The sequence below is a fragment of the Capra hircus genome, chromosome 8 (assembly GCF_001704415.2).
Source record: "Capra hircus breed San Clemente chromosome 8, ASM170441v1, whole genome shotgun sequence".
NCBI lineage: Eukaryota > Metazoa > Chordata > Mammalia > Artiodactyla > Bovidae > Capra > Capra hircus.
Window position 1 is genome coordinate 59,097,620 of NC_030815.1, and position 14,601 is coordinate 59,112,220.

Here is a 14,601-nt window from a genome sequence, read left to right on the forward strand (position 1 = left end):
GGGATTTTCCCAGATTGAATTGATGGATGTTGATTAGGTGATGAACCATGAAGTCTGTCTTTGAAAGGGAGGAAATAAGCGAGAGGTTGTTTATGGACAGGGAGAAAGTGGAAAGATCAATGGACTAGATATCCTGAGAAGGTTGAAGAGTTGGTATTTTAGGATAAATCTGGAGGTTGAAGTTAGAGGGTGATATAAGACTATATTATTTCAGAAAGTAGAGTGTTTCCTGGTGATGATGCTTCAGATATGGCCATAGTTGGATAGAAGCAGAGGTAAAGGACTCTGAGATGAAAATGTCTAGGAACTGAGTCTAAGTCATTGAATAGGGCTATCCACACTGAGGTTTGGGTCTCCCATAGAGTTCCCTCCTTCAAGATCTCTGCTCTATGCCCCATCCAAACCCTTCCCCAACCTCAGAGGATCTGCATTGCATTCATGTTTCAATTTAAGCCTCAGATCTCAAAAGATCTGGCATGGCTCTGAGCCAGAAAACAGAATGGGAAAGTTAGAGAGAGCTGTAGTGGACATCTCTTTTATGCCATCTTGTTTTGCTGCCAGCAGGCATGCACCTTTCCAAAAACAGTATGTCTGTGTCTCCTGGAGGAATGACCATACCCCTGCTTCTTTGGTCTCAGTCCACATGCAGGTGGAGTGTTCTTCCCTCCACACCCTTACTCCAAGAGTGAGTGTATGATTCAGACCTGTCAGATGAAGCATTCTATTTCCCTGTGTGCAGTTCAGTGAGTAGTTCAGTGAAGGGTACATGACCAATTAGAATCCGTAAGCACAATATTGTCACAGCAACACCACATTTTCAGCTTCACTTGAACTTGCTACCACACAACACCTGAAAATAGTCAGCAGATAAGAGAGAGAGTCAAGAAATGGAAACGGGGGAATTCTCTGGTGGTCCAGTGGTTAGGATTCCGAGCTTCCACTACAGACGGCGTGGGTTCAATCCCTAATCAGGGAAGTAAGATCCTGCAAGCCATGCAATGCAGCCAAAAAAAAAGAAAAAGAGAGGAAATAAATGAAAATTGAATCCTGATGACATCAAATTGAATCCCTGCATCAGTCCTATTACTTGAAGCCACCCCTACCCCTGGATTGTTCAGATATGAATCATACATTCTCATTTATTTACACTGGTTGGATTTTAATTTTTGTCACATATACCCAAATGATTACTCACAATACAAGTTGGTTCTCAATCTCTAACTCTGCCTTTTGGAATATCTATATACTATGAATACACAGAAATATAGATATAATAATAATAATATATATGTTAATTTATTTGTGTCACAGATTCTCCTATGTTGAAAGAATATAACAATACCTACTTTAAAGGGTTATAAAGATTAAATGAGATAGTTATGTTAGAGTATAAATTTATCCCACAACTGAGGCACAAGAAACATTACATTACTTAATTTTTCTAAATTAAACTAAATCTGGCTCGAAACTCTTATTTATCAGGCTTGTAAGATATCTAATATTAATCATGATTCATGTGGGAGCAGGGTTTTCCCCCTCTTTAGTGTGGTATATACATTGACCAAACAAAACAAAAAACATTTAGGAAAGAACCTCGGGTCTTGAGTCTGTCATGGTTTCCACTGGGATGTGCATTGTCTAAACTCATACAGTCCACACAGAGGCAAGTGACTCCACGGCATCTCTGCCAAGTGTGTACATCAGCATCTTTTGCTACAGTTCCCCAGGCTATGTGCTAGATATTTAGTGCCCTAACCATTAAATCAGCTCTCCCTATGAGAAGTCCTGCTACCTCTTAACTGACTTTTTATTTATTTATTTATTTTTATTTATTTATTTTTGGTTGTGCTGGGTCTTCCTTGCTGTCTTCAGGCTTTTTCTAGTTGCAGAGAGCAGGAGCTACTCTCTAGCTTCAGTGCACAGGCTTCTCATTGTGGCAGCTTCTCTTGTTGCAGAGCACGGTTCTAGGCACAGGGGCTTGAGCAGATATACCACTGAGGCTTCAATAGTTGCAGCTCCCGGGCTCTAAAGTGCAGCTCAGTAATTGTGACACATGGGCTTAGTTGTTCCACAGCATGTGGAATCTTCCTGGCATGCCTGCTCAGTCAATCAGTCATGTCCAACTCTTTGTGACACCATGGACTATGCCCATGAAGCTTCTCTGTCCATCAGATTCTATAGGCAAGAATGCTGGAGTGGGTTGCCATTTCCTTCTCCAAGGGATCTTCCTGACCCAGGGATCGAACTCAAGTCTCCTGCATTGGCAAGTGGATTCTTTACCACTCTACCACCAGGGAAGTCCAACCTCCTAATTGACTTCTGTCACTCATGGAGCCTATTGCAACATCTCTTTTCCCTAGTCCCTGAACACATGGCTATCCTTGGGCAACTCCTCTTCTTTCAACTCAGCACTTCCTCCGTCTTCTTCTTAAGAGCACCTTAAATTTTCATCCCACACAAGAGCCTGGATCAGGTTGTAGAACAGGTGTATTGCAACTTTAATTTGGGACTAGAAAATTCAAACCCATTAACTATTCCATAAGATAAGAAACCTATAATTCTTAGAAGAGAGGAGAGCAAAGTTACCTTTTCTTCCTACTGAGTATCTCTTTTAACAATAAGTAGCACACAGCACTTGGGAAATTATTCTGCTGTAAATGTAAATAAGCTCGCCCAGAATAAGTATTCAGTATTGTGGGGAGGGGGGAGTAATATGTATACCTATGGCTGATTCATGTTGAGGTTTGACAGAAAACAGCAAAATTCTGTAAAGCAATTATCCTTCAATAAAAAATAGATAAATTTAAAAAAGAGAGATGTGGGTTTGATCTCTGGGTTGGAAAGATCCCTGGAGAAGGGAATGGCTACCCACTCCAGCATTCTTGTCTGGAAAATTCCATGGACAGAGAAACTTGGCAGTCTAGAGTTCACGGGGTCGCAAAGAGTCACGACTGAGCAACTGTGCATGTGTGCAAAAGTTACAAAAAGGAAAACAAGAAACAAATTCCTAGCCATGTTGTCTGGGCCAAGTCTTATTATGAGTATGTGTCTTTAAGCCTTTTTTATGATTTTTGCTGCTATGTATATACTGCTGGCTGTCAAATTTATATACCCTATATAGACTGTTTTACCTTCCACCTTACCTGCATCCTGAGAAATCTGTACGCAGGCCAAGAAGCAACAGTTAGAATGGGATATGGAACAATGGACTGGTTTCAAATTGGGATAGGAGGACGTCAAGGCTGTATATTGTCACCCTGCTTATTTAACTTTTATGCAGAGTACATCATGCAAAAAGGCAGACTGGATGAAGCACAAGCTGGAATCAAGATTGCCAGGAGAAATATTAATAACCTCAGATATGCAGATGACACCACCCTTATGGCAGAAAGTGAAGAGGAACTAAAAAGCCTCTTGATGAAAGTGAAAGAGGAGACTGAAAAAGTTGGCTTAAAGCTCAACATTCAAAAAACAAAGATTATGGCATCTGGTCCCATCACTTCATGGGAAATAGATGGGGAAACAATGGAAATAGTGACAGAATTTATTTTGGCGGGCTCCAAAATCACTGCAGATGGTGATTGCAGCCATGAAATTAAAAGACGCTTACTCCTTGGAAGAAAAGTAATGACCAACCTAGATAGCATATTCAAAAGCAGAGACATTACTTTGCCAACTAAGGTCCATCTAGTCAAGGCTATGGTTTTTCCTGTGGTCATGTATGGATGTGAGAGTTGTACTGTGAAGAAGGCTGAGCGCCGAGTTGGTGACGGACAGGGCAGCCTGGCGTGCTGCACTCCACGGGATCGCAAAGAGTTGGACACAACTGAGCAACTGAACTGGAATTGAATAGACTGCTTTCCCAAGCTTCATTGCATGTATCTAACTGCCTCCTGCCTAACAAACATATTCTTGTCACAAGAATCTCAAATGCAAACATCTAAAATGGAACACATTGCCCCGTCATCCTAAATTGGTCACCAGGTTTGTGTTACTTATCTCAGTAAAATGGCACAAACATATACACCCAGTCCCCCAAGTAAGAAACCCTGGAGTCCTTCTCAACTCCTGTTAGGGAAATTAAATGAATAGTCTTGTTTAGGCTTCAGAGAAAAAGCAGAGCAAGCCTCTGACCTTGCTTCTAACCTGCCTAGCCGCTGCTCTGACTGTGAGTGACTACCTGCTGTGAGTGCAAGCCTTGTAGCACCATAGATAAGATGAGGGAGGAATCTTGAGATTGATGAGACCCTGGAGAGGGCCTTGCCAACCAAGACCCAGGCTTAACTATATTCCAGGTTTTACACAACAAAACAAACAGCATTAATATGAAACCAGAACCGCAATTTGGCCATAGATTGTCCTGGGATTATAAGCGGGAACTCAAACTGCAATCTTTGAAGTCTCACCCACTGAGTGGACGTGCTGCCTGGGACCCTTTCCCATTTGGGACTCTAGATGTACTGTGACATGGGAGTTCCCAATGATGATTAAGTCTGGATGTTGGTCAAAACCCAATTTGGTGATGTATTCTCTGCTCTTTCTAGTTCTCTTTTCTTTTAATGTTAGTATGTTGAAAGTAAGCTAGATAATTCTCTAATAAATATCTGTATTATTTATTTGTATATAACAAGTGATTTATTTTGTTAACAAATCCTTTGAACCTGAGACAAAAGTGAAAACTATAAGCAAAACAACTCCTCATTCCAGTCCATCGCACTGGTAACCAAGTCTAATCAATTATAACTCTGGAATTCTACTTGACGGTCATTCTCCACTCCCACCATCACTGCCTTGGTTCAGGCCTCATCTTCTGCCCAAACTAAAGCAAAGTTTCCCTAGCCAATCTCTTGCTTTCAATCTCTTTGCCCTCACAATAGCCAGAGTATTCTTTCCAAGACACAAACTTGATCTTGTCTCTTCCCTGCTCAAAATTTCTCAATTATTTCCCATCACCTTCAAGATAAAGTTTCAACTTCTTAGTCTGGTATTCAAGGCCCTTTGTGATCTCATCTGTCCTACTGCTTCCCTTATCCCCACCTAATATAACAGATGCACTGAAACACCTTCAGTTTCCCTAATGGGACATGTTTTCTCTGCCCCACCACTTTTACACAGGCTGTTCCCACTGCTTGGATTGTCCTCTTGCTTCCTACACTCTCATTTTCTTGACTCTTCAAACCAAGCACTGATCTCTTCTGGGAAGCACCCTCTGACAAGCCATCCCGTTCCCCAAGCTGGTTAGATGTCCTCCACTCACTTAGTACCCTGTGCATATCTCTATTTAACTTCTATTATTTGACTATTTCCCTCACTGAAATGGGAACTACTTTAGCACAGAGACCCTATCATCTGCCTCCTCAAGACTGAGCATAATGCCTGATCCACAGGAAGCACTTAATAAATATATGTAGATTGAGTGAATGAATAAATCTAGGCCAAATCATGGTACCAGTGGAGAACGCTTTCTTGCCCAAGATCACATGGCCAAACAGTGGCAGAGCTAGAAAATCCGTCTCCTCAACTTCAACTCACGGTCTTTCTACCAGACTAAGCTGGCAGCTGATGGGGTAGGGTGAGAAGAGAGGCACTGAATTGTATTGAAAAGGCAGATATTGAAGTTTGATCCAAAAAAGAGGAGTTGAAATGGAACAGAGTGGTGGTTTTAGGGGAAAGAGGAGCAAATGAAAAAAAAAAAAAAAAAAAAGATCAAGCACATTTGATTTACTGTCATCCTTAACATGAATGCTTGCAAAAAAGATCTCGGGCAACCTAAAGACATGAGATATAAAAGAGGAAATAGACTACCTATTAAAGATGGAATGAGCCTTATATTAATAATTAGGAACTTTAAAAGTGATGAAAGATGACTTCTCTGGTTCCCAGTGGTTAAGAATCTACTTGCCAATGTAGAGTACTCAGCTTTGATCCCTGGTCTGGGAAAATTCCACATGCTGCAGGGCAACTAAGCCCGTGTGCCACAACTACTGACACCTGTGCACCCTAGAGCCTGTGCTCCACAACAAGAAAAGCCACAGCAATGAGAAGCTCACTCACCACAACTAGAGAAAGCCTGCACACAGCCAAAAATAAGTAAATAAAAGTTTTAAAAAGTAAAAGTGATGGAAGACATTTTCACATATTGAGGTATGGGGAAGTCATTCTGGCTTATAAATGATTTGACTTGAGCTTTATACTAGCTACAAGCCTGTCTTGTGGTCTATCAAACACACATTGTACATCTGATTTAACCATTGAAGAAAAGGGTGCATTGTCCAGAAGTAAAGAATATCTGTTTTGAAGTTAGAGATAAATGCCTCCCTTCGTGGAAGGCCAGTGTCAGTACTCCTTTGATGATAAGGCTCCCTTCCCAGGTACCAAGGCCATACTGACTTCCTGTGTACCAACTAATCTGTCTTTTTTTGAAACATGGAAGAAATGTACCCGTGTTATGTTTGATGTCCTTTATTCTGACAAGATATAAAGCTGTGCTGGAAACCAGGCTTCATGGGAGCAGTTCCTCAGAGCTATGAGAGTCTGTCTCCCGGGTTACAGTCTTCAGCTTGACTCAAATAAAACTGTTCTCTATTCTAATTTTACTTTAGATTGGTTATTGATCATTTATGGCAACAAAAGAAAATTTTAACACAGCATATACTATGTACTACTCTAAGCATATAAATATTTTCTTTATTTAATCTTCAAAACAACTCTATGTGCTAAGTAATAATATTATCCCCATTTTACAGGTGAGAGAATTGAGGCGCTGAAAGATTGAGTCTTTTGAGACTTCACAGGTAAGAAGTGGCAGAGCTAGGATTTGAATAAGGCAGCTTGATGCTAGAATCCCTGTCCTCAACCACAATGCCTGAAGGTAATTCTGATCTTAGGAATCAAGACAAAAGGGGATCACTCAGGTTTCACTGAATGAAGTATGAGTTGTCTGGTGGGGGCAATTTTTTGGCCCTAAATTCAGACAGACTGTTGTTAGGTATGTGGGGGGATGGGAGTTCTTTGTTCTGTGATGCAGTGATGACCTCAGGGTAAACTGCCACTAGGCTGAGGAAAATGGAATGGTTGCCAGAGGACCTGTGTGGGTCTGAGGGAGTTGTAGGGCTTCTCTGGAACCAGCTGACCTATGCCCTAGCCTGCAGACACTGTGGCAGCAGCTGCCTCCAGAGTCCAGGGAATCTGATAATACTGTTTTTGTTCATGGTTTGGCAGATCCAGAGGTGGTGGCAGCTTGGGAGATGGCGGCAGCTTCAGCCCTGGTACTCTGGGGACAAGATGCGAGGCAAGGTGAGTGACACAGCAGTGCAGCTGGGTTAAACAATTCACCACATGTGAGTTCAAGGGAGGAGTCATTGACATCAGTGTGGGCCCAAAGAGGTGACCATATAAGCCTTAAGTGTGAGGCCGGGTGAGTTTTACCATTAACACGATATTTGAAGCCAGGTAAATGCTCACTGACCCTAGATGTTGAGTTATGTAAGGGAATACTGGTCTCCAAATGTGGCTGGGTAATGGCCATTAACACCAGATGGGTAAGGGACTCTTGTCCCCAGACGTGGGCCCTAGTGAGTGACTGTCCACTCTGGGTGTGGACCAGAGACTGAGGGCTTCATGATACACTCTGTGTCTCTGGAAAGCCTTCAGGCTTGACTGTATCTTTCTCCTCTCCCCAGGGCCTACCACTTCTGTACCATGTGGCTTTCCTTGATCGCCTGTGGAAGCAGAAGTCAGAGGAGGAAGAGGAGGCATTTCTGGATCCACTGAAGACACGTTCTCTTCTTAAAGAAGCTCCTATTGGAGAGCAAGTCACTACAGCCCCATCTCAGCCATTTTATAATTCTGAAGGCCTCCACAAGGCCGCAGGCACACTAGAGCAAGGACTCATGCAGACCCCAAACCCTCCTCGATCCTTCCCCACCTTTCAGATCTTGACCAACCTGCCTGTGAGGCACACAACATCAGGGAGCTGCTCACAGGAGAGAAAAAGCCAGTTCTTCTGGGGTCTGCCCTCTCTGCACAGTGAGTCCTTGGAGGCCACCTTCCTGAGCTCAGGTGGCCTCTCTCCCTTGAAGCTGTCTGTTAGTACCTCTGTCTTCTTTAACAAGCTTCCCTTCCCGCCTAGATCCCCAGTATTGCTGCTTCCCCGGTACGGCTTCCCAACCCCGCTTCCCACCCAGGAAGCCCATACTACAGAGGATCTGGAAAGGATGGCCTCTGATCCTCAGCAACTTCCCTCTCCATCTTCCCCTCCTGTCCCATCACTTCCACTTCATCCTAACCCCTTTTCCATGGACCATAAGACAGTCCTATCTGGCACTGAGGCAAATACACAGTGGCTTACACAGCCGAGAGAGATCCCTTGGGTCTCCAGGGATCAAGCTCTGCACCAACAGCCTAACTTTCAAAGAACCAGACCCTCCAAGCTCTTCAATTCATCTGAGGTCTGGTGGAAGGTGCCATGGGATCCTAGCCTCCAACAACACTTTCCAGACTCACTCTCTGTCTCCCTAGCAGAGAATCCCTCTAGTCTCCTGGGAGCCCTAACTAGGTCTGAGACCCCATGGCAGACCATGGGGCAAAAGGAGGACCCCAAAATTCCTGAGCCAGCAATGGCAGCTACCAGCCTAACCCAAGCTTCTCTGCCAGAATGCCAGGGAGTCAGCCCTCTTGGAGGTCCTTCCGGATCTGAGGCCCTCTGGGAAACCATGAGGCAAAGAGAGAAGCCTCAGATCCCTGAGCCTGCAGTCTTGGTCCCTTGCCAATCTGTAGCCCCCTTGATAGAGCCTCAAGGAACTAGCACCCTGGGAGTTCCACCTGCAGATAAGACTCAGTGGGGAAGCACAGGACATAAAGAGAGTACTCAAGCCTTTCAGCCCCCATTGCCAGCCCTCTGCCAGCCCCCAGACCCTCTGTCAGACGCCCAGGAAATCAACCCTGAAGGAGGACCTTCTGCAACCAAGGATTTCCGGGGATCCTTGGGACACAGAGTGAACCCTATGGCCTCTGGGTCTCCAGTGTCAGCCTTCTGCCCTTCCCCACATCCCCTGCCAGAACTCCTGGGAGGCAGACTCCTGGGAGAGTCATCTGGATATGAGCCCCAGTGGAGATACAGAGAAAATTCAACAAAACCTTGGGCCTTGGAGCCTCCAGCCTTTGACCTCAACCCAGGACTCCATGGAACCAGATCTACTTGTGTTCCATCAGAATCTGAGACTCCAAGGAAGGGCATGGAGAGTAAAGAAAATCTCTGGGTCTCTGCAGACCCAGTTTCACCTCCTAGCTTCCCCTCAGCTTCTCTGGAGTCCATAGGCACAGATGTCCAGGCAGTCTTGTCTGACTCCAATGCTTTGAGGAGGGCCATTAGGCAGAGAGACAATCTCTGGACTTCAGAGTCCCCAGCCCCTGGCCACAGCCTATCTCTTGCTCCTGTTCTAGAACACCACAGAATCAGTCCTGTGGGAGGCCTCACTGAGTCAGAAACTGCATGGAAGGGCACTGATCATTCCAGGAATTCCTGGGCTTCTGAATCCCCATCTCTGGCCTTCAGCACACCCCCAGTTCTTGTACTGGATTCCCTCAGAGCTATGGGGGTCCCGTTTGAATCTGAAGCTAGATGTGGGGACCTAGGAGGGAGAAAGGACTCCCGGACCTCAGAGCTCCCAGACTGCAGCTTACCCCAAGACCCACATGGAGCCAACTCCTTGGGAGTCCAGCCTGACTCTAAGCCTATTTGGGGGGACGTGGAGCAGAAAGAAATCTGTTGGGTTCCTGCGTACCCAGTGTGGAGCCCCAGCCCACTCCCAAACTCTATGTCCAAGTCTCACACGAGTGAGCCTATTGGAGACAAATGTGACTATAAGCCTGAGGAGGAAACAGTGAAACATACACAGAACTGCAGGACCACTGAACTCCTAGCCGCAACTCCCAGGTTCTCTGCTCTTCTACCAGATCCACACATTGATCTTGAGTTTGTGAGAAGGAATATGCAATATCTCAGAGGGATCCTCCAGGACCCCAATCCTCCAGCAGTGTATCCCCTACAGCCAATACCCTGGCCTGCTGCCCAAGCTCACGCTCTGAAGATTGAGTCCAACCAACCTGGCCTACCCAAGGGAGGGCTGTTAACAAGGGCCAACGCAGAGACCCCCTCCTCCCGGGGTAAGGCTATCCCAAAGGTACCCACCTGCTCTGGGATCCAGGCCTGGCACTGGAGTACGGAGTTGAAACTCAGGCTGGAGAAACTACAGCAGAGCACTGCTTCCAGATCTCCAAGTCAATCATTTAGCAGCTCCCTTACCCTGAGCTCCACAACTCAAGCCACCCGGAAACTCTCTTCTTGCCCACCACAGCAGACTCATCCCCCAAGTCTGTGGCCCCACTCTTCAAGCTGTCATCCCCCCAAAGGTCAGAGCACAGTAACTCAGCCTATCCAGGTCCCCTACTGTTATCACTCCCACTTCTCTTTCCAACCTCAGACACTAAAGTCTGGCAGGGCAGAACAAGGGTCTCGGAAAGAGCAAAGAAAGAAAGCAAAGACAGTGTACCAGATCTCACCCCAAGAGTCATGTGTTCACATGGAGGCTGGTGAGAACTGCCTGGGCCAGGAAGAGCCCTCGAACCCTGCGGTTCCAGCCTCAGGCAAGAGAGAAGACAAAGCTTCAGCCTTACCTTCAGCCAAAAATAGAGCCAGCCCCAGGAAACCCAAAGAAGGAGACTATGGAGAAGCAGATGCAAGTTTGGGGTCATCCACAGTTACAGAGGAAAGCCACCCAGCTCAGGCCAGAAGATTAGCAGAGAACCCTGTTGGCAGACTTTCACGATCTCAGCACAGCAACCAGTGCTCTCCACACACTGCTTTCTCCCCCCAGCCTCACTCCAAGTATGTAAGTTCCCAAGGTCAGAGAGGGGCAAGGCTGGGAACTCCTCACATTCTGGCCCCTAGGCACTGTAAGCCCTGCCCTTGGGCACGTAAGCATCTTTCCTCCTTACCTCCTGCTCCCCTTATCAGCAGTCTCCAAAGGATATTATCCAAGTTTCTGGGTACCCATGGATCCATGCCCACCAAACCCATCAGCAGAGGAAAGCCTGGTAGTACTGGAACCCAATATAAGTAACCCAAGAAATGAAGCCAAACCAGTTGGGGGGCGGGGAGACAAAGGAAATCCTAATAAACTAGCTGAACTAGAAAAATCCCACTCAGGTCTTTTTTTGGAGTCTTGGGTACTGGGAATGTCAGTTCCCTATGCTGCTGCAGTTGTTATATCTTCAGGATCAGGGTCCCACAAGTAGAGAGCTTGGGATTCTATAGGCTTAACTTTGTTTTCTAGCTATTCACATATGATCAACCTGGAGTCCTCTACAGGGTGAGACTGTTAAGGTCAGGAAAGCACAGACCAGTGCTGCCCTTGAGAAAAACTCTGCAGGAAGTCAACAGAAGAAAAATATACACAAGAGCACAATTGAGGCTAGGCAGCTGTTATTGGTCCTGGGCATGATTGCCTTCTTTACTTGATCCACAAATCTATCTTTCTAGCCAGTTCTTGTCAGCCCTCTGCTCTCTTTCTCAGGTTTAGCTCATGCATCCCAAGATCACAAAAGTTTAGTCCCTTTTCCTGTTTAGTGGTCATCTGGATTGCTATCATATCTTATATCCATTTTTTGATTGCAGTTTGTAATACTGTGATTTTTCTACTGCTGCCATAACAAATTACCACAACACAAACTTTGTTAAGTCTGATATATGTCTCACAGGGCTAAAATCAAGAGGTTGGTAGGGCCATATTTCTTTCTGCGGGCACTGGGTAGGGTTCATTCCTTGTTTTTCCCAGCTTCTAGAGGCTGCCCTCATTCCTCAGCTATTGACCCTCCTCCTCCATTTTCAAAGCTAGCAAAACAAAGTTAACTTCTCATATCATGTCATTTTTTCTTCCCTCTCCCACTTTTAAGGGTACTTTTAATTACATTGGGCCCATCTTGATAATCCAAGATACTCTTCCTATCTTAGTCAGTTGCTTAGCAACCTTAATTCCATTTGCAACTTTCTCTTTGGCCATATAGCATAACATTCATAAGTGCCAAGGATTAGGATGTGGACACTGGGGGTGGGAGACAGGTGGGCTTGGGAATGGCATTATCCTGCCTATCACAGATATTAATTCAACCTGTTATATTTGCTGCAAATATTTTCTCCCAATTTATGTAGCTTATTTTCTAGTTTTAAGGTGATTTTTACCATGCCAGAGTTTAAATCTACCAACATTTTTCTTTATGGCTTCTAAATCACTTTATTCTAGCACTTTCATGGATGTATACTTGTCTACTTATTTACTTATGGCTGTGCCTCACAGCATGTGTAATTTTAGTTCCCCAACTAGAGATCAAACCTGTGCCCTCCTCAGGGGAATGGGTGCAGTCCTAACCAGTGGACCACCAAGGAATTCCCACAGATGTACATTTAGATTATTAATGTAACTTTTGAGTAGGGTATGGAGAGAATCTGATTCCCCCAGCCCTGCAAAAAGATGTCCAATTTTATCAATAGCATTAAAAAAAATTTCTTCAACCCATCCCATTAGGTGCTATATTTCAAAATAGGCTCACTTTTAAATCATCTCTAGGCTTCAGATCTGCATATCTAACCACTTACTAGTACTGTCGCATATTCAACTTGTCCAAAACCTACTCTTTCTCCCTTTAATCTTTTCTTTCAATGTGTGCATTCCTATTGAAGGGGTGTACCACATCCACCACAATACAAAGCCAGATGCCTGCCATCCTTGATTCCTTCCTTTATCCTCAAAAAAAACAAAAAAAAAGACATCTCACTGTTTCTTTGGCGGGGAGGGCATGTTGCAGATCTTAGTTCCTCAATCAGGGATCAAACCCAGGCCCACAGCAGTAAACACACCAAGTCCTAACCACTGGGCCACCAGGAAATTCCCCAAGTTTTTTTTTTTTAATGATTTATCAGGAAATCCCTGGTGGTCCTGTGGATAGGCCTCAGTGCTTTCACTGTGGGAGCCCAGGTTTGATCCCTGGTCAAGGAACTGCGTGGAGAAGGCAATGGCACCCCACTCCATACTCTTGCCTGGAAAAGCCCATGGACGGAGGACCCTGGTAGGCTGCAGGTCTCTTAAGAGTTGGACACGACTGAACGGCTTCACTTTCATGCGTTGGAGAAGGAAATGGCAACCCACACCACTGTTCTTGCCTGGAGAATCCCAGGGACGGCGGAGCCTGGTGGGCTGCCATCCTTGGGGTTGCACAAAGTCGGACACGACTGAAGTGAATTAGCAGCAGCAGCAAGGAACTGAGATCCCATAAGCCACACCAGGCAGAGGCAGAAGGGGTGTTAGTGAATTGTCTACATAAAACAATGTGACAATACTGTACTGTACATTGGAAACTGTTGGGTGAAATTTATTATGCACAACAAAAAAAAGTAGGGGGAAATGTGAATTGTCTGGAAATCTGATGGCTACTTTCTGCCTAAACCCCCAGAGGACTCATGACATCTTTTAAAGTTCACACTTGGCATTTGAGGTTCTTCATGTGGTTTGGACTCTCAGAATTCATTTCCTTGCTAGTCAACCTAATGCTTGTTAAGCTCTGACTCCATGAAGCCTCCTACCTTCCTTTAACATCCAGCTTAGACTACCTCCAGAGGCTTCTGAGATTCCCTTTTCTTGGTATGGTTTCCCCTTCCTTGCTGCCCTAACAATTTATGCCTTGTTGATAGCACTGGTTTTGTGGCTTTGTATTTTTAAGCTCTTCAAAAACAGTGAGTTCTGTGAAGTCAAGTCCACACTCCCACACCAGTGCTTTTTTCACTCTGTGTATCTGGTTGACAAAAACAGCCAGTTGGAAGTCACATACAGCTTCTGCCTCCTCTCATTAATGTTACTATTCTGTTCTGAAGCTTTATTTAGCCCAAACTTGTATATACAGACTGAGATCAACTCACCACCTGCTGGCTAACAGTAGAACTGAAGGTCCTTTCCTTCTCACCTATCCACCCCCAGAAAGTCTCGTAGTCTCAAAGATAGCGCAAATTTTAAATTTCCACTTGCCTTTGGGCCATTTAATGAGTCTATGCATCTCTCAATTAGCTTTATGAAAAAATCCACATCCTATGTTCTTAAGTCTTTTTAAACCCTCAGTAGTTTGTAGGGCTGGGAAACATTAACAAACAATTTAAGATCCCCTGGAGAAGGAAACAGCTACCCACTCCAGCATTCTGGCCTGGAGAATTCCATGGGGTCGCAGAGTCAGACACAACTGAGAGACTTTCACTTCACTTAACATTTGGTCAGCTCAAAGCAATGATCAAACCCCTGTGTTCCTCCTGGGCATTATGTAACCACTAGACTCTCAAGGTTACTTGTAGGATTAGTATCTTAGAGCCCAATTCATCTCCAAATGTTAGATATATAGTTCCATCTTTGCTTTTGCCTCTGTGGTAAACTGTTGGTCCTCTATGATCTAATTTGATGTCGTATTCTTGATTAGAAACCCATCTTCTAATCATAGAACTTGATCTGCTATATAAGACTACATTCCAATTTCTTCCTGAGCAACTTGTGGGGGATAAGA

The 14,601-nt window shown here is 44.8% G+C and overlaps 1 protein-coding gene across 1 annotated transcript; it reads left to right on the top strand.

Moving 5' to 3' along the window:
• C8H9orf131 (chromosome 8 C9orf131 homolog) lies at positions 6,970-11,123 on the top strand. Its single transcript, XM_005683929.2, has 3 exons — positions 6,970-7,296; positions 7,683-8,343; positions 8,794-11,123. The coding sequence occupies exons 1-3, from the start codon at positions 7,066-7,068 to the stop codon at positions 11,121-11,123; spliced, it is 3,222 nt and encodes a 1,073-aa protein (XP_005683986.2). The 5' UTR covers positions 6,970-7,065.